Source organism: Oryctolagus cuniculus, chromosome 11, assembly GCF_051225735.1.
Source record: "Oryctolagus cuniculus isolate XC-2025 breed Fujian yellow rabbit chromosome 11, ASM5122573v1, whole genome shotgun sequence".
Taxonomy (NCBI): domain Eukaryota; kingdom Metazoa; phylum Chordata; class Mammalia; order Lagomorpha; family Leporidae; genus Oryctolagus; species Oryctolagus cuniculus.
The window spans coordinates 25053675-25076946 of record NC_142877.1 but is presented as its reverse complement, the minus strand read 5'-3'; the positions used below and the strand labels follow the sequence as shown (position 1 = coordinate 25076946).

The following is a 23272-nucleotide window of genomic DNA, read 5'->3' as shown; positions in this document are numbered from 1 at the left end:
CACCCCCCGGCCCTTACCTTCAGTTTGACTTGTCCCTGTCCTTTGTGGGTCCTGATAGTCTCTCTCAGCCTGGGATCCTGGGTGGCCCTTGCCCAGTAGGACCCATCCCTGCCCAGACTGGGACAGGAGAGGGGGGGTCTGTGACTGCCCTGCCCCCCCGCACTCTTCAGCCCCGGGGGGTATGGACACCCCAACTTCCTGACAGGCCCTTGAGCGATTCTCACTGGTAGCACCTGGGCCAGTGCTGCCCCTCCGCATTGTGTTGGGGTCCATTATATGCCTGGCCTGGGCCCTGTCACCTTAGTGGCAGAGCAGCAGAGGGGACCAGCATTGGAGGAGAGCAGCCAGTGCCCCTGGCTGCTGTCAGCCCCTCCACAAACACAGCCTGGCCTTCCCGACAGGCCGCCGATCGAGCTCCCGACTGTCCCGGAGGGAGGTGTCCAGCCTGCTGAGTTACACCCAGGTACAGCCTCTCTTCCATAGCATTCATCAGATTTAAATACTGAAATCATCTATTTTGCTATTTTATCTTACAGGATGTGATTCTGAAATACTTGTAATAATATTTTCTGGGTGATCAATTAGCTTTTCAATAAGGCAAACATTACTCACCTAATGAATAGAACTTGGTCATCTGTTTTGACTTTGCTTTGAATACATCTGTAGTTTTGATAGTCCAGGTTGTGTGGCCTCAAAGAAGTTTTCTAAGAAGATCTTTGAGTGTGTTTTAACTATTTGCAGATTCTAAACAACCGTTAATACTTTTGGACATTAGCTGTGATATCAGGTTTTCTACTTGATCATTTTGATACAGTTTTTCTATTGTTGATGTTTAATCTAGTTTTGTCAGTTTGGTTCCTTTTTTTATGCAGTTGAAGTCAGGCATTGGGGTCAGTGGGGACAAGAGTCGGGATGATGGAAGTTTCCAGAATTGGGTAGAGGATTAAAGAGGGTAGTGGTCAGATTGGAGGATAAGCAAGGACTTTGTTTCTGTAGCTGTCAGCACCTCCTGGGCTAATGCATTACTGGATCACTGTATAAACCTTATGTTACCCTGGTGTGCAAGGAGAAACAATGTCATTCTAGTGTGAAAAAGTAGAAGAGATTTGTTTTATGACACATGATGTGTGAAAAGTGATGTTTTTTTCCTCCTCAAGTATTTACTTAAGGCAGAATTGGAGGGACAGAGATTCTGCTGGTTGCTCCCAGAATGACCGCAACAGACAGGGCTTAGCAGGGGCAGAGCCAGCAGCCCGGAGCACGAGCTCCTAGGCCATCTTGCACTGCTTTTCCAGGCAAAATTAGCAGGAAAGTCGACAGCTGGGACTCAAGCTGGTATGCTTACAGGATGCCCGGCACCTGGGGGTCCCCTGCACTGCTGCCCAGTGAGGAAGCATCACCGTGCGTGGTGGGGAATCCTGGTCATAGTCCAGACAGTCTCTCGCCTGTTGCCATGCCCACTGGGGTGGCATTCTGATGATATTTAAATCCTGTCTTAAATGCATGAACCCACAGTGAGCCACTGCAGCATCTTACTGATCACTACAATGAGTTTCAGAGCAACTGGTTTCTGCTCGGACTGTAAGTGCACTCAAAGGCCTTCTCCTCTCCTTTACAAAGGATCTGACGGGCGATGGAGATGAAGGCGAGGACGGGGATGGGTCAGACACTCCAGTGATGCCTAAACTGTTCCGTGAGACCAGAACGCGCTCTGAAAGCCCAGCAGTAAGTCGCCTGCGGAGCCAGGGCTCCCTGCCACCGGGGCCTGTCTGAGAATTGTGGGAGCTCTCCCTGGGAGAGCTGAGGAGCGGTGACTGTTGGAAAGTGATAGCAACGTTCATGGACTGTCGCTGAATAAGACTTCCTTGCACACACAATTCCTTTTTCTTTTAAAGATTTATTCATTTGAAAGTTGGAGTTACACAGAGAAGGAGAAGCAGAGAGAGAGAGATGCGCCGATCCGCAGCCAGGAGCCAGGAACTTCCTCCAGGTCTCCCGAATGGGTGCAGGGACCCAAGGACTTGGCCATCCTCCACTGCTTTCCCAGGCCATAGCAGAGAAAAAAATTTAATTGAAAGGGTTACAGAGAGGTAGAGAGGGCTTCCATCAACTGGTTCACCCCCCAACTCTGCTTTTCAAAGTGAATGAATAAATCATAAAAAATGGTTTAATTGAAAGGAAGTGACAGGAAAAACACAAATCATATTTACTTACAATAGCCAGGACTGAGCCAGGAGCTCCTTGGGGTCTCCCATGTGGGTGGCAGGGCCCTAAGCATTGGAGCCATCTTGCCTCCAAGGATGCCTTAGTAGGAAGGGGGTTGGGCAGTGCGGCAGCTGGGACCGGGCTTGATTCTAACAGGAAATGTGGGGGTCACTGCAGAAAAAGGCAGGTGCCACAGCGCTAGTCTAGGGGTGATGGCTTGCAGATGGATAGCTTACCTTCCAGTTACCTATGTTAGTCTTGTCAATTTACTTTAAAAAAAAAAAAATTTATTTTTGACAGGCAGTTAGACAGTGAGAGACAGAGAAAGGTCTTCCTTTTTCCCTTGGTTCACCACCCAAGTAGCCACTAGAGCTGGCGCACTGTGCCTATCTGAAGCCAGGAGCCAGGTGCTTCCTCCTGGTCTCCCACGCATGTGCAGGGCCCAAGCACCTGGGCCATCCTCCACGTCACTCCCGGGCCACAGCAGAGAGCTGGACTGGAAGTGGAGCAACCGGGACAGAATCCAGCGCTCCAACCAAGACTAGAACCGGGATGCCGGTGCAGCAGGCAGAAGATTAGCCTAGTGAGCCACTGCGCTGCCTGAAAAAAAAACTTTGGCAGTCTGCCTCTCTCACTGTCCACTCTGCCTGTCAAAAAAAAAAAAAAAAAAAAAAAACCAAAACTTTATTTGAGAGGTAGAGTTACAGAGAGTGAGAGAGAGAAAGGTCTTTCATCTCTGGGTTCACTCCATGATCACAGCAGGGAGCTGCACTGATCTGAGGCCAGGAGCTACTACCATTTTTTAAAAAAAGATTGATTTATTTTGAAAGAGTTAAACAGAAGGAGATGCAGAAAAAAAAGACCATCTTCCATCTGCTGGTTCACTCCCCAGTTGGCCGCAATGGCTGGAGCTATGCCAATCGGAGGCCAGGAGCCTGGAGCTCATTCCAGGTCTCCCATGTGGGTACAGGGGTACAGAGGCCCAAGGACTGCTTTCCCAGGCCCTGGCAGGGAGCCAGATTATAAGTGAAGGGGCCAGGCTTGAACCAGTGCCCATATGGGATACCTGCCACGCCACAATGCCAGCCCTCCAAATAATACCTTTTTGTGCCTGTTTTGTACACAGGCCTACAATACCTACCTTCCTACCATTTTGAGAAACAACAGAGCGGAGGGGCTTCTATCCCAGTAATACATTGGCTTCGCAAAGCCCCTCACAGGCTCATTGGCAGCCATGCCCCTGCCTGCTGGGACAGAACAGGGATTGTATGTACTTCAGCCCAGCACCCACGCCCCACTGGGGTGAGGCCAGAGTGTCCCCAGCAACTTAGCCTGTTCTCTTGCAGCTGGCCCGAGCCCCTGGGCCTCCCGGGCTGTATCAAGGCCGAATGCTTCCGACTCGACTCCAGTCAGCTAAGTCCTGGTGCTTATCCTCTCTTGCTTCCAGGTCCGAACCCGAAATAGCAACAGTGCCTCCAGCCGGGAGAGGTACAGGCCCTCCCCACGGTCCACCCGTTCCACCCGAGGCCGGCAGGGCCACAGTCACGTGGACGAGTCCCCCGTGGAGTTCCCAGCAACCAGGGTTGGTTCTCCAGATGCCCACGCCCTCGCCCTGGCCTCAGGGTGGCAGCCTCACTCCCCGGGCCTTTCCTCACGCTCCCTGCTGCTAGGACTGTGCTGTTCTTTCATCCTGGCTTCTTGGTGGACTCCTTCTTGCAGGCCTGCTCGATGCCTCTCTCCTGGTCTCATCCCGGATGGAACTGTCTTGGGTTGCAAGGATTCCCTGTGGCCAGGCTCTTAGACCACTTGAAATGCACTGGACCCCAGACCATCTTGTCTCCTTAGTATCTTCTTTGACCCAGCCCAGTGGGTACAGCAGGGGTGAGCTCACAGGCCAGCGAGGTCTGTGAGCCTGGTTCTTGAAGCCTCTTGGTGCTGCCTGGGACCGTGCCTTACCTTCTACGCCTCCCACCCTCCATGAGCCTGTTCTCTCTGTCTTCACTCTCTGTGCTGCTTTGGGAACACACTGGGGAGGCACCTGCTGCGTAGTTACAAGTTGTCTTTTCTGTCTGCAGTCCCTGAGGCGCAGGGCCACAGCATCCACAGGCACGCCGTGGCCATCCCCTGCCAGTCCCTACCTCACCATCGACCTCACTGATGACGACGTGACACCCCAGAGTAGCAGTACCCCCTACACTGGCCTGGCCCAGGACAGCCAGCTGGAGAGCCTGGAGTCCTCACAGGTGGATGGAGACAGAGATGCGGATGGAGCGGAGTACCAGGTACCACGACGAGCCCAACCCCTGGCATTTAGGGAAGAGAGCAGGTCCCAAGGTATTGGTGGCTTATCATTTAGCACAAGAGCTAACTTCTAGATGGTTCGTGTTGCTGCTTGATTCTTCCTATCCCCTACTCCCCTCCCAGGCAGAAGGCAGGCACCACTTAGCTACCCCCCAGATCTGGTTTGTACACAGAATTAGGGAGAGTCATGGGCTCAGGAATGTTTTGGTCAAAGACAGACCAGATATATATAATGCTGTTGAGCAGTTAACTCCACGTGTAGTGGGCTGCACCATCTGGGCTTGTGAGCTTCCCACAACCCAGAATTGCCTAGAGGTGCGGTTCTCAGAATATGGTCCCATCCGGAAGTGTACTGTTTGCATACAATGAGTGTACTGTTTGTATACATGATACCTACTACACACAGTTATATAAACTGAGATATCTCAGGTTCATGTCTTTTTTTTTTTCTTTTTAAAGATTCCTTTTATTTGAAAGGCAGAGTTACAGAAAGAGGGAGAGCAGAGATCTTCCGTCCGCTGGTTCACTCTCAAAGGCCGCAACAGCAAGGGCTGGGCCAGGCTGAAGTCAGGAGCTTCTTCTAGGTCTCCCATGTGTGTGCAGTGGCCCGAGTACTTGGGCCAGCTTTGAGTGCTTTCCTAGGTGGATTAGTGGGAGCTGGAACATCCTGGACTCGAACTGGCACTCTGATATGGGTTGCCAGCGCACAAGCTGACTGCTGGTCCCTATCAGAAGCATCTCATGTCCGTACACATGAGCACCTCACATTTATGGCAAACGCTGGGACCTCTTTCTGGGATTCCTTTATGTGGTTTTTCTTCCAGGATGGGAAGGAGTTTGGAATAGGGGACCTCGTGTGGGGAAAGATCAAGGGCTTCTCCTGGTGGCCAGCCATGGTGGTGTCCTGGAAGGCCACCTCCAAGCGCCAGGCCATGGCCGGCATGCGATGGGTGCAATGGTTTGGCGATGGAAAATTCTCTGAGGTAAGTCCAGGGCAGAGCTCAGCTGGGGAGGGGGGGTTCTGTTCATGGAGGACACTGTGCCTGACCCTGGGGGTGGAAGCACCGAGCTCTCCCCTCTTCCACCTTAAACAGGTGGCGAGAGCAGGACGCTATTGGCTCCGTGCTGGGATGTTGCTTGCCTTGCAGCGTGGGTAGCCTCTGTGACATTAGTGATGATCAGATGGTCTCTGGATGTTGCTTTCTTATTCTTAGCCCCTATGGGTGTTCTCTAAGGGTGCTAATTCGAGTAGTCCACCTGGACTTTCAGGTTTGAGTTCAGGCCCAAGGTGAGAAGGCCACCTGGAGGTGTAGCTGGTGGAAGGATGAGGGCAGTTGTGAGCATCCATCTGGTACCTCCTGAGATTCAGCTTCAGTGGGAGGTTCTGGTTGCTCCTTGACCTGGGCTCCCCTGGGGTCATTTGTCATCACACAGTGGGGCCAAGGGCAAATCCATGGCAGTTAACCTTGGTGGGTGAGACTATTAGCCAATGCCCCTGTGACCAGCAGGGGGAGCAGAAGGACAGGTGTCCTGGAGTCATGCTGGCCTCAGCCTGGGATTCCCTGGAAGTGGCAAGAATGCCTCTGACTCAGTGTGCTTGCGGCCTCGCCCACACAGGTGGATAGAACCTGATGCCATCTTTGTCTTGTAGGTCTCTGCAGACAAGCTTGTTGCTCTGGGGTTGTTCAGCCAGCACTTCAACCTTGCAACATTTAATAAACTGGTCTCCTATAGGAAGGCCATGTTCCAGGCTCTGGAGGTAATGTGGGGCTGGGGGGAGGGGCATGGCCACCTGACCCTTGAGCAGGGGAGAAGCAAGAGACATAGAAACTCAGGATGGTAGGGCTGGTGCTATGGTACAGCAGGTTAAGCCACAGCCTGCAAGCACCAGCATCCCATGGGTGCCGGTTCGAGTCCTGGCTGCTCCACTTCCTATCCAGCTCCCTGCTAATACTAATGCGCCTTGGAAAGCAGCAGAGAATGGCCCAAGTGCTTGGGCCCTTGCATCCACGAGGGAGATCCAGAGGAAGCGCCTGGCTCCTGGCTTCAGCCTGGACCAGCCCCACTCGTTGCGGCCATGTGGGGAGTGAACCAGCGGATGGAAGATCTGTTTCTACTCTCTAACTCTGCCATTCAAATAAAGAAATCTTTAAAAATAAGAAAGCCAGGATGGCCACCTGATGGCCCTGAATGGGGGTGGGCGATGGACCACAAGGGAAGGGTTTTTCTCCCTGGTGCTGGCAGAAGGGCAGGGATTGGAGATTTCCTGGCACTGGGACAGGCTGCAGCAGAGTCTGGCAGGTGGGCCCTAGAGGTAGGGCCAGTACTGTGATTGCCAGTGACCATAAAGCCACCTTCTGAGGGGGGGCCTGTGCCCCGCTCCCCTTGGCTAGGGGCACTTGTAGGACCCATCAGGCTTCCCTCTCCAGCTGAACTTGGAAATGCCTTTGTGCTAAGTTTGTGAGCCAGCTGTTAGAATGTAGATGGATTGGTAGATCCCAGTGCGTCAGTAGGGCTTCCTTCACTGACAAAGTAGAGGCCTTGAGCACTGGCCAGGGCTTCTCCTGTGGAGCAGCCCCCTCTGAGTAGCCTACCCCTTCCTTTACAGGGGACTGATGCACCCATTTCCTCTGGGGATTTGGTGCCTCCCCTCCCCCAGCCCCCTTGATCTTTTGCTTGGCTCTCTGCACAGGCTCCTCCCTTCTCCTGCCACATACCACAGCCTGGGACAGCTGTCTGCCTGTGAAAGGGGCCCCAGTGGAGGGGAACATAGGCCCCAGCTGGGGACGTCCCTGGGGCGGGCCCAGCCGGCACCCCTGCCCGCATTCATCAGACTCTGCCTTTCTATCTTGGCAGAAAGCCAGGGTCCGTGCTGGCAAGACCTTCTCCACCAGCCCTGGAGACCCGCTGGAGGACCAGCTGAAGCCCATGCTGGAGTGGGCCCATGGGGGCTTCAAGCCCACCGGCACCGAGGGCCTCAAGCCCGACAACAGCAAGCAACCAGGTGGGGATAAGGCCCTGTGGCAGCACCCATGGCACAGCAGGAGGGAGAAGCTCGGGCAGGCTCAAACCCACCTTCCAGAAACTGGACTCAACCCCGCAAGCCCATCTCCTGCCCCAGGAACCTCAGGGCCATGCAAAAGGAATCCAGCCCTGAGCAGACCAGTCTGGCCCAGTGTGGTCTCACTGGTCACCTTCCTGCCAGGGCTCTCACAGTTGGAGTTATCTCCCCTGAAAATGAGAGAAATCTTGCCTACTTCCTTGGAGAGAACCTGGGGCATGTGCAAAGGAAAAAGCCCTCCTTTTATGTGATACGCCCTACTTTATGAACCTTTTGATTTGCTGAAAATTTAGACTGCCTTAAGCCAATACATTTATGTGTTTTCTGTTTTTGTTTTATTTCCCCCCGAAAAAAGTGGTTAATAAGTCGAAGGTGCGCCGTGCAGGCAATAGGAACTTAGAAGCACGGAGAAACGGTATTCCCACTCATCCCACCTACTCCTTTGCTGTTCCCTCCACCTGGGATTTCTTTGCCAATATGATGGTCACTGGAAAAAGATCAACTCTATAAACTATAAAACTCTATAAAGCCTGAACTCCTGGCCCAGGGCTCCTCACCCCCTACCCTCACAAATGCCTCCCCCAGGTTTGCGCTGTTGGGTGTGCACCCTTCCTGCCTTTTCTGTGCACTTGTCGGATTGCTGCTCTCTCCTTTATTTCTCAATACTATACGCATTGTCAAATGTCATCTTGTCACTAAGAGGTCCTTAGTGTGTTTAATTTTATTATATTGGCAGTGTCAGATTCAGCCATGTCCATTAGTGTACAGGTAATAGAACAAGAACTTACAGATAACATTTTTTCTTGATGCCTCATTGGAACAAGTAAAGATTCAGGGAGAGTAAGGTTTAGCTTTTGTGGTTTAGAATCATCTTTAATATCTTATACGTCTTACAGTTCATCTCTATGCTGGGAGCTATTGAATACTAATAGAATATTAGCTGATGCAAATTAACTGAATTCCTGTGGTAGATTGTGATGTCCAGGGTAGTGCTGACATCAGTTCTAAGTTAACATGAGCATTCCATGTAAAATCAGTTCCTGGGCTCTCTGTGCATGTCAAGTGCTCAGTGCTGTGGCGTCAGATACAGGGCAGGCGCATTGGCCTTCAGGGAATCTACTCCTCTTACACATAGATGATTGTGAAATGCATAAACATAAGACCAGGGTGCTGAGTGGTTTTGAATTAGCTGTCCTGTTGTCCCCAGACATGGCTGGTACCCAGGCACGGCACAGCATGGTCTGGTCCTGGTCCCGCCTCTACCCGAGCCATGGGTGCGCTCTTATCTTTTCTAGAGAATAAGAGTCGGAGACGCACGGCCGAGGACTCCACTGCCTCAGAGCACTGCCCCCCACCCAAGCGCCTCAAGACCAACTGCTACAACAACGGCAAAGACCGAGGAGAGGAAGATCAGAGCCGAGGTGACTGTTGGGATGGGGGTCATCCAGTGAACACTGTCTTAGAGCAGTTGGGGAGGCCGCCCCAGAGGAAGCAGCAGCGCTGCCCAGGGAGCAGGACCAGACCACATCTCAAACCTCCTTTCTTCCAAACAGAGCAAATGGCTGCCGATGTGACCAACAACAAGAGCAACCTCGAAGGTAGAGTTCTACCCTCCTTGCTTGGGGTTCAGGCTTGTGTTGGGCTCCTGAATCCTGGCTGCTATAATTTCAATGTACAGAATGGGTCTCCTGATTGCCTAATAATAGACTGATTCCTGCTCGAGGATATGGGAACTGAGAATGGCACAGGATAGAATCCGGGGCCCTCTGGCCACGGGAACCCCAGAGCTGTGAGAGTAAGGTCAGCGGTGCCTTGAGCCTTCTCAAATCAGACAAAGCAGACGGAACTGGAGCCACGCCTCAAGTGAGTGACTTCACTCCTGAGCCCCTGTCTGCTTGGCCCCTGTGCACTGTGAGTGCCTGGGGCGCATTCCTGTCTGAGGTCCGTCAGTCCTATGAGTCAGTGCTGGGGAAGAGAACTCATGATCCAGAGAGCCCTGGGCAACGCTGGCTCAAGTTGGAAGCAATCCCTGACGCTCTCAAACTTCCATCCATATCCCTCCTGTCCCTCCTTCCTGCCACCTGGTGAGTGAGGGAAATCAACCCCATGCTGATCTGGCCAAGGGGTGTCTTTAAGGGGACCATGGCAGGTCCTGTCAGGACAGCAAAATCGACAAGGTCCCAGAGAGGGAGAGCTTCTGTTTGCTCAGTCACTCTCCATATGTCTGCAACAGCCAGGGCTGGGCCAGGTTGAAGCCCAGAGCCAGGAGTGCTTTCTGGGGCTCTAGTGTGCGTTCCCACGCCCATTAACAGGAGCTGGAACAGAAGTGGGGCAGACAGGAGTCCACAAGTACCCATATGGGATGCCAACAGTTTAACCTGCTGGGCCACAGTGCAGGCCCCCCAGTCATTGGCTTTATGATGTCTTTGTAGCTTAGTTTCTCACTTAAATGTCAGTGATATTAACACATGTTCACTCCCCAGGGCTGGGCCAGGCTGAATCCAGGGTTCCATCTGGGGCTCCCACGGGTGACTGGAACCCGAGCACTTGGGACCCTCAGCACTCCTGGGGATGGCAGGGCAGTGCTCTGAGCTTTGCCTCCTGAAGGCTGAACCCTTGCCTGACTCCTTGGTGGATTTTCTAATCTCATGAGGACTCAGGACACAGCAGAGTCCGAGGCACATGGCTGGAGTGATGGGGGTCCGAGCACTCAGCAGCTGGTGGTGACTGCTCCGGCGATCCCTGTTGTTCTTACAGACAGCTGCTTGTCCTGCGGGAGGAAAAACCCCGTGTCCTTCCACCCCCTCTTTGAGGGTGGCCTCTGCCAGACCTGCCGGGTGAGTGCTCCTGCCCAAAACATGGCCCCGGCGGCTGCTGCTCCTCCTCCCCGCCCCCCCCCCCTCCAGGGAGGACAGCCCTGCGTGCAGGCAGCCCTGCAGCGCTGTGGGGTGCGTCTGCAACCAGTTGTCCCTGAAGACAGCACCAGGCCACTGGGCCTGCAGCCAGCGAGCCGCGGTCTCCGGTTTCACGCCCGTTTCTGTCTGCCTGCCAGGATCGCTTTCTCGAGCTGTTCTACATGTATGATGATGACGGCTATCAGTCATACTGCACCGTGTGCTGCGAGGGCCGGGAGCTGCTACTGTGTAGCAACACGAGCTGCTGCCGGTGAGCAGGCCCCTCCCCCTCCGGGCTGGCCTGCGGGCAGGGGCCATGGATCGGCTTAGCACACACAGGGCCTAGAGTGCTGAGCTCAGGATGAGTGGGGGACCTGTGGTCAGTGGGGAGCAGCAGGTTAAACTGTTTCCCCTGGACATGGGCCAGCTGGCCTACAATACAAGGGATTCACGGAGATGACTGAGGCTGGCATCACAGGCACCTCCCACCCCTGGTCAAGTTGGAGGTGCCAGTTGCTGAGTCCCTGGGTGGCCGGCAGGGCCCCGAGGCGAGCCGCCTGATTGTCTCAGCTGCGCCTCGTCCCTGGTGCAGGTGCTTCTGCGTGGAGTGCCTGGAGGTGCTGGTGGGCAGCGGCACCGCAGCCGACGCTAAACTACAGGAGCCCTGGAGCTGCTACATGTGCGTCCCGCAGCGCTGCCATGGGGTCCTGCGGCGCCGCAAGGACTGGAACGTGCGCCTGCAGGCCTTCTTCACCAGCGACATGGGGCACGAATACGTGAGTGGGCAGGGAGGGGCAGCGTGGGGGCCTGCGAGGGCTTCCTCCCTGCTGTCCTGTGAGCTGGAGCAGGTGACTGCTCTCAGCTGTCCTAGGAGGGAGGCCTGAGGTCGCCGCCAAGGCAGGGTGGCTGTGGCTACAGAGATGTGTTGGATGGCCTTCCTTGCCACACCCCAGCTTGGTTCCAGTGCTAACCACAGCAGGGCTTGAGTCCCTGGAGGAAGGACAGCCCTCCCCCACCCTGCTCCACCACCTCTACAGCTCCCCTTCTTTACCCCCCCAGGAAGCCCCCAAGCTGTACCCTGCCATTCCTGCAGCCCGTAGGCGGCCCATTCGAGTCCTGTCCTTGTTCGATGGCATTGCGACAGGTAGGTTTGGGGTTCACCAAGGCTTCTCTTCTGTTGCCACCTTGTAAGGGGCCAGCCAGGGAGCTGCACACACACCTGTCCAGGTGATGCCATCAACGCCAAGCCACACCCCAGGGGTTCCCTGTGTCTGCCCTGTGACTCCCTGATTCTAACCTCCCATCCGTGATCCTTTTACAACGATGTCTGCATTAGCTGTTCCTTGTGTGCAGGCATTCAACTGCTGTCCCCAGTGTTGTCCCCTTGTATCCCCCATGGCGGCCTACTTTGTAGAGTGAATGGCACAGCTCCTCACCCTCCTGGAGAAGGGAGGAACCAGCTCAGGAAGCTCAGGAAGTGTCTCTTGCCAACTACAGGGTACTTGGTCCTCAAAGAATTGGGCATAAAGGTGGAAAAGTACGTCGCTTCAGAAGTGTGTGAAGAATCCATCGCAGTGGGGACCGTGAAGCACGAGGGCAACATCAAATATGTGAATGACGTCAGGAACATCACGAAGAAAAACGTAAGTGCAGGCTGCTGGCGTGGTGCACCTGCGCAGCCCGAGAGCCGCGACCTCAGGCGCATGGTTGAGGATTCAGACCTCGGGCTGAGCAGTAGGTTTCCTGGGGTCAGAGGTGGGTGATGACCATGCAAGGTGTCAGCTGTGGGATTTCTTGCAGATTACCCCTGGGGGTCCAGGCCCTCTGCACACCCTTGCTGCCCTAACCCCACCCCTGAAGCTTAGGCTGACCCTCTTCTCCCACAGATTGACGAATGGGGGCCCTTTGACTTGGTGATTGGGGGCAGCCCGTGCAACGACCTCTCCAATGTGAATCCTGCCCGGAAAGGCCTGTATGGTGAGCAACCCCCAGACGGCCCTTAAGCGGAGCGTGATGGGGCCTGTGGGAACTGTCTGTGCACACATCTGTCATTAATGGACTATGATGGCTTAGCCAACCCAGACTTCAGCGAGTCACTGGGAGCTCAGTGGCCGGGAATAGGGAGGGCTGTAATAAAGATAAGGAATGAACCCTGCTCTGCATGCATTTTTCTGGATGCAGAAGGCACAGGCCGGCTCTTCTTTGAGTTCTACCACCTGCTGAATTACACCCGGCCCAAGGAGGGTGACGACCGGCCCTTCTTCTGGATGTTTGAGAATGTTGTAGCCATGAAGGTTGGAGACAAGAGGGACATCTCAAGGTTCCTGGAGGTGAGGGGAGGGAGGAGCCTGGCTCTCAGGGCTTCCCTGCTGGCAATGAGTGTGTGTGTGTGTCCTTCGTCCAAGAATGATTGCGTCACTGGCTTCTCCTAGATGCTGGGGCATTTGGTCTCAGGGAAACCCTGTACATTTTCTATAGACCCCTGAGACGTGATGCCTTTTAGTAGTTTCTTTGCTCATGCTGCTAGTTATTGTTCATTTTCCAATGTCCAGGCACTGCAGTAAGGATGTTGGTAGACTGACTCATTTAACTGTGCCAGAAGCTTACTTAGTGCCTACAAAGAGAGGTGGCCATGTGCTGTGCTGTGCTGTGGCACTGCAGCCAGATGGTACACACCACCAATTGCCCACATGGCATGGCCGAATTGTAATCCTCCAGTGACTTTTACTACCTCATTGACAGTCTCTCAACCTGTCCATTGCCAGGGCACACACATGGAGCCCGTCCTCAGTTATATGGGCTCCTAGCAGCTAGCTAGCTCACTCACTCTGTCTCACTCTCTCCCTCCCTGCAGTGTAACCCGGTGATGATCGATGCCATCAAAGTTTCTGCTGCTCACAGGGCCCGGTACTTTTGGGGCAACCTGCCTGGGATGAACAGGTAACTGTGGCTCTGGCAGGGACAGCCACGGTCAATTGACAAATGCGAGCCCTCACATTGGAGCAGGGACGAAAGAGCTGCCTCTGGAGGAGCTCCGTGCCTGGCTCCCCCGCCTACCTGCAGTGTTAGAGTTGGGATGCCGGTGGGGCTACTTTTACAGATTCCATGTGCTGGAGACTGGAGCATCTCCCCTACCCAGCTGCTGTAGAAGATTGTGCAAGGTCCCTTTCTGCCGCTCCTGCGGTGGAGCAGCCACTGGCCCAGACCTGTGGTGACTGACCACAGCGAGTAGCCTGAAGACAGCCAAGGCCTTTCCACCTTACCACATGGCAAAGGCAGTTTAAGATGCACCTGTTGACGCAAAGCCACTGTCTTTGTTGTGCATCCTCTATACATAGTTTGAAGAACACCTTGCTAACTAAGATGCAAACAGTGACAGTAACATGATCTCAGTTAAGAGTGGGCAAAGGGCCAGAGGGTCCTGACTGTGACAGTCACACGGTACTATGTGTGCTTTATTATTACATCATTGTTTGAGTTCTCACTGCCGTTGTCAAGTTTGGAGCTCCCTCAGGTTCATGACTAAAGGTGGGGGAGGCTTTGCACTGCAGCAGGGCCTGAGTGGAGGAATGGAGCCATGGAGTCAGCAGCACGTTCCAGTCCCTGGGGGTGGCCTGACCACCTCAGTGCTGTGGGGTGGCTGTGGCCACGACCAGCAGGAACTGCAGTGACACCACTTAGATTTATTTATTGTTTAAAAAGATTTATTTATTTAAAAGGCAAAGTGACATTCACTGATTCACTTCTCAAATGGCCAGGCTGAATCCAGGATCCGGGACTCTATGTGGTTTACAACGTGAGCAGCAGGGTCCACAAGCTTGGTCCACTGCTTTCCCATCAGCATAAGCAGGGAGCTGGATTAGAAGCAGTGGACCCCACTTTGCATTGGGGAGTTACAGAGGGCTCTGGGCAGGTAGTTTCTCATTGGTGGCATTGCTGACAGCAGGAAGGACGACTGATGTGGGCTTTGGGCCACATAAGCCTGTGTGTGGACTTAGCAGGAAGGGCTGATGTGGGCTGAGGCCTGAGCCCTTGCAGCATACAGGCTGGGGAGTCAAGCCTGGGCTGAGACTCCTCTCCTGGCTTGTTGCTGAGCCCTTGTCCTCTTGGTCCCCTCAGCTCCCTTGGGACCATGACAGGGGTGTAGATGGTGCTAAGGTTTCACTTAAACCTGGAAGGTGAGTCAGGGAAGAGCCCACTCTAGCAGATTCTGTGCTGCATGTGCACGGCAGAGTTTATTTTGACCTTGAAGTTCCCACCACCGGCGATACTGTGGTCATGATTGCTGCTTTCAGACCTCTTGTGCTGGTTTCTGCTCTGTCCTTGGCACACCCCAGGCATCTGCTTCTTTGTGCAGTTGCAAAAGCCCTTGCAAGGGTGAACCTTGAAAGGGTAATTGTGATCCTCCTCCTGGCGTCCACTTTTCAAGCTGTGTCTCCCGCCCAGAGTCGCCTGACTCTGCTGTGCCTGGTTAAGTCGCTCACAAAGCCCACGTGGTCAGGCCACTCAGGGGCTGAGCCCCCATCCCTCCACGTTGTTCCATCCGATTTGAAGGCAACTTTTGTTGCCACACAGACCTGTGGTTATGCCAGCATCTTGTATATGTAGCAAGTTCACTGTCAGGGCCGGTTCTGATAGCATTGGCCCTCCCGCCTTGAGGCCCCTTCACAGATGGTAGGAAGTAATGGGTTTTGGCTGTTCCCAGGCCCGTGATAGCATCAAAGAATGATAAGCTCGAGCTGCAGGACTGCTTGGAATACAGTAGGACAGCAAAGGTAAGACGTGCTCACTGGCGCTGCGCCGCATTCCTCCGAGCCGCCGCCCAGGAGCCACGGCCTTGGTGGTGTCCACTCACTACCCCTCCCCCACAACACCCCCTGGTGCTGGGCCTCTCTCCTCCCACGTCATTGTCCTGTCTTCATCTTCAAGTGCAGAGAATCGGAAACATTCTCGATAACCAAATAATCACTGTGGGAAGGCAGCTGTACTTCCCACTGGAGATACTGGGTACAAAGAGACAGCGTTTCCCCTCTCCCTCTTGGATAGGAGTGGTGATGCTTTTGCTGTCAAGTCATAATCTTATATGACTTCCATGGGCCTAATTCTCGGTGCTTGTGTTAGGTGGAGAGCCCTCTGATCGTTCTCTGTGTCTGGGGGATTTCATTCCCATTCACTCTGGTTTCTTCCCAAGTCCCCACGTGACCCTCATTCGTCACTTTTTATCGTTCTGGGGCTGCTCCTTCCTGTGGATGAACTTTGATTGTGGGAAGCACAAGATGTTCTTGGTCCTGACGCTCACTCCTTCTGTGACACACTCCCTGCCACCCTCTCTCCCACACCGGCCCTCCCTTCTCCATCTTCCTGAGGCGCTTCTGGTCCCCACCTCCTTCCCGAACCCCTTCTGTGCTCACTCCATGATGTCATTTTGTTCTCCAGTTAAAGAAAGTACAGACAATAACCACCAAGTCGAACTCGATCAAACAGGGGAAAAACCAACTTTTCCCTGTTGTCATGAATGGCAAAGAAGATGTTTTGTGGTGCACTGAGCTCGAAAGGTGAGCAAGGCTGCACGTGGAGAGGGAAAAGGTGCAGCGTCCAGAGGGGAACCATGGGGCGGAGGCCCAGCGCCAGGGCAGGCGCCGCCTCGTAGCTGTGGGACTGGGTGTTTTCCAAGCCAGTCCTTAGTTCCTGGTAGAAATGAGGGGTTTACCCGCATCTTCTGTCCCTGGCTCTGGCCTGTGGCTTCCAGCTTCCTGCTACTGCAGATCCAGTGGAGACAACTCATGTTACTGGGCTCGTGCCACCCACACGGGATTGAGTTTCTGGCTCCTGACTTGGACTTCCTTAACCATAGCCAATGCAAACCTTTGGGAAACAAACTGGGCAATGGAGATCTCTTCTGCCTCTCCGTTGAATGGATAATTTAGTAAGGGCAGAGGGGTGCAGGTGCTGCCAAGTCATTAAACTGCACCTCCGGCACTGCCGCCCTGGGTCTCCTGCCCCAGCACGCGGGGGCACCCAGACGCATGAGGCGCGAGGTGCTCTTTGCATTGCTGGCTCCTACTCAGTCTGTTCTCCTACGTCTCATGATTTGGCCAAGTTTGTCTACTTTCACATCAAGAGCCGTCTCTTGCATTTCAGTTCCTCTGACTTATTTTTCTTTGACACACTTTATTCTTTAATATTAGCTAGATGTAGTTGTGAATGTTCCTCTTTACATTTTTGATTGCATTCTAACAGACTTTGAGAATTTCCCATAACTGGCTTTAGTTCTTTAGTCACTTCTGACTAACAGACTGGTCAGGTTTACACAATGTCTTCTGGTGTGCATTACTCTGTATTTTGTGAACCAAGTGTGAACCAGCGCGCCGGATTTGTGAGATAAAGTGTGGTGTGACACATGTCATTCTGTAGATACAGAGATGTAGGCAAAGAGATGCACCTTTAGTTTCCCAACACCCATTTGTCATTGCCCATTGGATGACAACCTTGGATCCTTGGAGGTTCTGCTGCACTTGCTCACCAGGCCTGGTGGGGTCCTGCTAAGTAGTGGTGTGTTTGCCACCTGCCTGAAGTCCTGTCTGGCACTCCCACTAGTGAATGGAATTTGAAGAGGGCAGCTGGGTCCTGAGTCTGTGGTGAGAAAGTCTGTGCTGTCCTTGTGTCTGTTACCTGGCTGGCCACTCCCAGGGGCATCGCTGGGGGTGCCGGAGGCAGGTGCTCTGGGGACAGCCTCTGTGCCACGGGGAGGGCACGAGTGCGCAAGTGTGCCGGAGGGTGAGCTCTGCTGACTGCTGCCTTCTGCCCTGGTGTCCCCCCAGGATCTTCGGCTTTCCCGTACACTACACGGACGTGTCCAACATGGGCCGCGGCGCCCGCCAGAAGCTGCTCGGGAGGTCGTGGAGCGTGCCCGTCATCCGACACCTCTTCGCCCCGCTGAAGGACTACTTTGCCTGTGAATAGTCCCACACAGGTGTGCGCAGGGGCAGGACCAGGCTCTGCCCTGCCTCAGTTCAGCTGGTGGGGTCTCACCGTGTACCTCAGTTCTCTCCTGCTTGGTGGGAGCAGAGCCGCCTGACCCTGTCTCTTCCAGGGGACCACGAGGTGCCACCTGCTTGTGCACAGTTCAGACCTGGCTGCTGAGAGCAGCCACACACGGTGCTCATTTTTACTTCTAAATGTTAAAAACTTGAAGTAGGTAGTTTCTCCCCCGGCCTGGGTTACCGCTCAGAGGAAACGATGGCTAAGATACCAAAACCACAGTGCCGACAGCTCTCCAATATTCGGGTTGTTGCTGGCAGATGGCTCAAGACAGCGACTGTAAACCGGATTTTTAACAATGCCTGCCCCTCCATGTTCTGAGACATGTAGCGAAGGGACTTTTTCAGGGCCTGGGTTGTCTCTAGGGCTAGCAACAGGAATGGATGTAAATGTCGGTCTTGATTTTGACCTGGCACATTCTCCCCTTGCAAGGGTTGCAAGGACTGGAGGCTGCTGTCAGGCCCTGTGTATTTTCCACAATGGTGACTGTCAGCAGGGATGACGTCATCACCACGTTCAGGGCTGTTTTCCCCCACACACCCAAGGGCAGGGGCCACTTGTAGCAAAGTCCCTCCCAGTTAAGTGCAGGACACCCCTCAGGGGACCTCAGGAAGGGGTGGACTGGTTGTGTTGTATAAGCTGCCATATTGTGTATACGAGTCCCGGCTGTCCCCTCTCCCTGTGTGAGGGGCATGAAGGAGGGACACCCCACACACACACACACAGGCGCAGCCCCCACCCCACCCCTCATGCCTCATCCTGGCCCTACAGCCAGGGGCGCAAGCACAGGTTCTCACTTTCCCCTCATCTAAGAGATGGCCAGGGGACACGCAACAGCAGCTCGCCCCTCCCCTGCAGATTTTAGAACCCTTTTTTATCCCGTGTTTTTAGAGGAAGGGGAGGCCAGGCCAAGCACGCTGCATTTCAGAAATGCTGTCTGTGACGGTTTTTAACATCTTTTACTCTTCTTACTGGTGCTATTTTGTAGGATAAGAGACAACGTTGAAGAGTTTTGTGGGGCTTTTTATACATCTTTTTTTAAAATCTCAGACTTCTATTTTTATGTTCAACATTTTCATTAAAAGTTTTTTTTTTTTTGTAACTGGAGCCACGGAACAAGTATGCGGAAAAAACTGTGCCTTGTTTCAACAGTTTTTGCTAATTTTTAGGCTGGAAGATGATGATGCCTAGAGTTTACCCTATTATGTTTAATTAAAATCAGTATTTCGCTAAATGACTGGCATTCCTTTTGTCAGATGGGTCAGTGCGTGTGGAGGGCAAGGGTTGGGGCAGGAGGGCTCTGGGGGCCCAAGGCAGACTGGGAACTTGGGTTTGGCGCACTGCTTTTGGGTCTAAATTTGCCTGAGCTTACCTGGAGGGCTTGAGGTTCTGGGCCCTAGGGGCTAGTAAGTGGGTTTCCCACTGAGTGTTTGCATGTCTGGGACACCCATGTCAGCAACTGAGCAGCCGGTGGAGGCAGTGCCCGTCACAAGAGCCCCAGGGCTGCTCCTGTCCACTTCTCTGTGGTCCCCCTGCACCTTGCTGCCGGGTCAGCCTCCGGGTCCCGGGTCGGCAGTGGCGGTTTCCACTGTAGTCCTTTTCCTCTGGGCAGAGCAGGTCCTCAGTGGGCTACTGCCCCAGACAGAAAGCTACCATTGGCCCAGCACTTAGCTCCTGCCCAACATTGGTAATAGTGTGGGGGGAGGGAATAAGGCCTGGCCTCTGATATGAGGCTTTCAGGACAGCTGTGTTCCTCAGTGGGCGTGGTAGGAAAGGTGCTGCCCAGGTGAGGTTGCCATGGGGAGAGAGCTGCTGGCAATTAGCAAGTTGGGCTCCTGCTGAGCTGTGGCCCAATTAAGCCATCTTGTGTACAGTGCTGCGCCAAATGCCAGGGCAGGATGAAGCAAAACAAACGTTCCCGACCTCGAAACCCCAAGAGGGGAGATGGCCAAGCCCTCCAGGTGAGGGGCCCTTCATTGGGTGGGCTGGGCTGGGGAAGCTTGGGGAGTGGATCTTGGTGCGTTTCCAAAAGAACGCAGGGGAAAACAGGTGGAAGTTCTGGGCTGGTGTGGGCGTTGTGTACCTGTAAGACTTCTGCAAAGCAGTCTTGTGGTGCCCTGGGGGTATGTCCGGGCCCCTCCTGCACATTGCCTTGTCACTGGGAGCAGATGACTTAACCGCTTGGAGGTTTTGATCTCTAAATGTGGAGCTAATACCTGCCTCATAAGGTCAGATCTGGGAAGAGGGTTTCGCCCCGAGCCTGACAGGGAAGTCCTCATGAGGATGCCATGATTCAGCAGGTCAGCAGTGGCTGCAGTGTTAGTGACAATGATGACTGCTGGTGAGGATGCAAACAGCCCGAGGTTACCAGTCTTCCAGTCTTCAGAAGCCGCAGATGTCTAGCTGGTGGTGAGGGGACAGCAGCTGCTCTGGATCCCCGACCCCTCATCACCCTTGGCATCATGCTGGTGTCCCATGCTGCTTGCTGGGGGACTGGATGAGTGTGGCTTTGGCATCCTGCACCCCAGAGGCCTTGTGCGTGTGAACTTATCCGGAAGAGCGAACGTGCCTTTGGGCAAGTGGGCAGTCGACACAGGCCAATTTCTCAGTCTGGTTTGCTAGCCAACGTGCCTCCTGGGGCTACCCACTGCTAATGGCCTGTGTTCTCTATAGCCTCTTGCCTCAGTTTACCTCATTGACTTGAGGTCAAAGGCCAAGCATGCAGAAAAGTGAATGCTGGGTACATGGATGAGTGCGGGCGTCCTCACACAGCTGCTGTCACAGCTGGAACCTGGTCTCCCTCCCCGGCCTCACCTGCTGTTTAGTGTTGCTGGAGCTGGTAAGGACCTGCTCCCTTGGCAACCCGGGCCCGTGTGCACACCTTCCTGTCCCCTTCTCTGCCTCCAGCCTGGCCCCTCCCTCCTTTCTGTGAAACTTTTGACTGTTTCAAACCTTTCACTTAGAAATTTTTGATTTTAGATTTACAGAAAACTTGCAATAAGATAAGGCATTCTTGAGTAACCCATCAACCCCTGCCCCCCCTCCCCAGATTTTAACATTTTGCTTCATTTGCTTTGTCATCCTCTATGTTAATATTTTTCTCTGAACCTTTAGAGAGTCGCAGACTTTTTTGAAAGGCTTATTTATTTGAAGGAGCTACGGGGCTTGGGGTGGGGGGGAGAGTCTGACATCTGCTGGTTCACTCCCCAGTTGGCTGCAATGGCCAGAGCTGTGCAGATCCGAAGCCAGGAGCCAGGAGCCTCCTCTGGGTCTCCCATCCCATGAGGGTGCAGGGGTCCAAGGACTTGGGTCATCCTCCACTGCTTTCCCAGGCCATAGCAGAGAGCTGGATCAGAAATGGAGCAGCTGGGACTGGAACTAGCACCCATATGGGATATTAGCACCGCAGGAGGTGGCTTTACCTGTTATGCTGCAGCACTGGCCCCAGGCGTTATTTCTTTATATTTAAATCCTTTAGTGTATATGATTCCCTAAAAAATAACAGAACCTTTTCTTCTACAACCACAATACGTTTATCAGTCTGGGAGCGAGCATTCTAGTCTCCTAGTCTACAGACCTTATTTAGAATTTCCCAACTATTCCAATAATTAGTTTCCCTCTGTATTTCGTGATATTTATTTATTTGAAAGTTAGAGACAGATCTTCCATCCACTGGTTCACTCTCAAGTGTCAGCAATGGCCAAGGTTGAGCCAGGTCGAAGCCAGGAGTTTCCTCTGGGTCTCCCACGTGTGTGCAGGGGCCCAGGGACTTGGGCCATGTTCTGCTTTCCCAGGCCTTAGCAGAGAGCCAGCTTGGAAGTGGAGCAGCCGGGACTAGAACCAGCACCCACACAGGAGTGCCGGCATCGCAGTCGGCGGCTTCACCTGCTCAGTTCTTCAGGAAGGCTTCCTGTCCCCTGTTCCAGGAGCTCCGCTGACCCGAGTCCTTCCCCAGCCGGCCTCGGACTCAGGGCTGTGATGTCCATTGCCGCGGTCATCGCTGAGCCTGGAGGAGCCTCAGGGCAGCTGGGATCTGACATCTTTTAGTTCAGATAAAGTTGCCCTACAGTTGTGAAGCTCAGACCTTGAAGTCATGCTGTACTTTATTTTTGGAGGGGAGAGTCACAACTTCTATGTGTGATAGTGAAGCGGCCTCACGTGATGGGGAGTTTACTTCTCAAAAACAGCTGCTTCAAGAGGCACAGGAAAGTCTCAAAGCGGTCTCTCCTGCAGCACGGAATTTTTTCTTTTTCCCCTCTGGGTTTTACAGTCGAGGCTTAACCTGACCCAGTTAACTTGGGCCTGCTTCCTCCTCAGGGAGGCGAGGGGACTCTGAGCAAGCCATGTGCCCCTCTCATCTGTCTGGGAGCTGTCACTGCAGGGGGGAGTTTTACTTAAGAGCCTCTGACTTCCTGTGCCCCCAGAACCAGGTTCAAACTGTAGCCTGGCACTAGGGGCTCTTTTTTTTTTTTTTTTTTTTTTTTAAGGAGAAGGCATTTAGTCCCATCTTTTTTAAAAAAACATTTGGGGGCTGGCGCTGTGGCATAGTGGGTAAAGTGGTTGCCTGCAGTGCCAGCCTCCAATATGGGTGTCCTGGCTGCTCCACTTCCCATTCAGCTCCCTGCACCTGCATGGGAGACCGGGAGGGGCTCCTGTCTTCTGGCTTCCGAATGGCAGAGCTCCAGCTGTTGCGGCTATCTGGGGAGCGAACCAGTGGATGGAGGAGCTCTCTCTCTCTCTGCCTGTGCCTCTCTGTAAATCTACCTTTCAAGTAAATGAATCCTTAAAAAAGAAACCCACATTTGTTCACTTTTTTATTTGCAAGGGAGGGAGGGAGGGAGGAAGGGAGAGAGAGAATCTTTCCTCTGCTGGTTTGCTCGTTAAATGTCTGCACCAGCCACGGTTGTGCCAGACTGAAAAAGGCAGGCAGGAACTCAGTCCAGGTGCCTCATATAGTTGGGAACCCAACTACTCAAGTTCCCCAGGTGCTCATTAGAAGAGGCTGGGTTTTGAACCTAGGCATGTGGGTGGCTCCACTTCACCAAGTGCCCAACACAGACAGAAGCTCTTTTTGGACTTCACTTTTCTTCTGCTCTTGTCCCCAGAGTATCGTCCTCAGCACATCCCAATCCCATTAACCAAAGTGGCCTATAGATAATGCTGACACCAATTAATTGACATTTGATTACAGACATTAAAGACTTAGAATTTAGTAACCTTACTATTGTTAACTGTGTCCTTGCCTGCCCTGCCCGACCAGACCCGAACACCAAATCCCTATTTCCCGTGGGGACTCTCCAGGTGTTCAACAAAATGAACACCTGGATAGAGAAAGCTGCCTCTTTATCGGTGACTCTGCAAAGGCCAACTGTTTCCCGCGCGGTGCATGCCATTCTCTGAGCAAGGCTCTCTTGAGAACCTCCGTGCAGGCACCTAGAAGGCTCCTGCTGCTGTGGGCTCAAGCCGGAACGTGGACAGTCAAGGAAGAAGCAAAGAGAACAAATTCATACGGTACAGTACAAAGGGGGAAATAAGCCGGCCATTGCAGGGCCATCTGGCCGCAGGATGTGCCTCCAAGGAGACTGTCAAGCCCCCACCACGTACTGCTTCTTTATTACCCAATCATCCATATTTGTAGAAATTCATTGTAAAACCAATTTTCTTCCTGGTTGCTGCCTGGGCGAATTTGTAACTGGACCCCGCCTTTTAGGCGGAGTCACACCCGGTCCAAGGCGGGACCTCATTGGCTGCCGCCGACCACGTGCCCAAG

The 23272-nt window shown here is 53.5% G+C and overlaps 1 protein-coding gene across 10 annotated transcripts in view; it reads left to right on the top strand.

The window, feature by feature from the left end:
• Positions 1 to 18736, top strand: part of DNMT3B (DNA methyltransferase 3 beta) — a 32046-nt gene extending 13310 nt beyond the window's left edge. For 6 of the 10 annotated variants that reach the window (XM_089307190.1, XM_008256121.5, XM_089307189.1 and 3 more), the window contains 21 exons: positions 402 to 463; positions 1621 to 1725; positions 3653 to 3787; positions 4281 to 4487; positions 5331 to 5489; positions 6158 to 6265; positions 7363 to 7510; positions 7923 to 7982; positions 8863 to 8988; positions 9121 to 9165; positions 10325 to 10404; positions 10620 to 10732; positions 11054 to 11237; positions 11521 to 11605; positions 11959 to 12104; positions 12348 to 12438; positions 12643 to 12791; positions 13316 to 13401; positions 15167 to 15236; positions 15898 to 16016; positions 17283 to 18736. In XM_089307190.1, coding sequence (XP_089163316.1) covers positions 402 to 463; positions 1621 to 1725; positions 3653 to 3787; positions 4281 to 4487; positions 5331 to 5489; positions 6158 to 6265; positions 7363 to 7510; positions 7923 to 7982; positions 8863 to 8988; positions 9121 to 9165; positions 10325 to 10404; positions 10620 to 10732; positions 11054 to 11237; positions 11521 to 11605; positions 11959 to 12104; positions 12348 to 12438; positions 12643 to 12791; positions 13316 to 13401; positions 15167 to 15236; positions 15898 to 16016; positions 17283 to 17424 — 2420 coding nt within the window. In that variant the 3' untranslated portion in view covers positions 17425 to 18736. The remainder of the gene's footprint in view (positions 1 to 401; positions 464 to 1620; positions 1726 to 3652; positions 3788 to 4280; positions 4488 to 5330; positions 5490 to 6157; positions 6266 to 7362; positions 7511 to 7922; positions 7983 to 8862; positions 8989 to 9120; positions 9166 to 10324; positions 10405 to 10619; positions 10733 to 11053; positions 11238 to 11520; positions 11606 to 11958; positions 12105 to 12347; positions 12439 to 12642; positions 12792 to 13315; positions 13402 to 15166; positions 15237 to 15897; positions 16017 to 17282) is intronic. The other 4 variants (XM_070051926.2, XM_089307191.1, XM_070051931.2 and 1 more) reach the window with 3 other exon arrangements.
• Positions 18737 to 23272: the final 4536 nt, after the last annotated feature.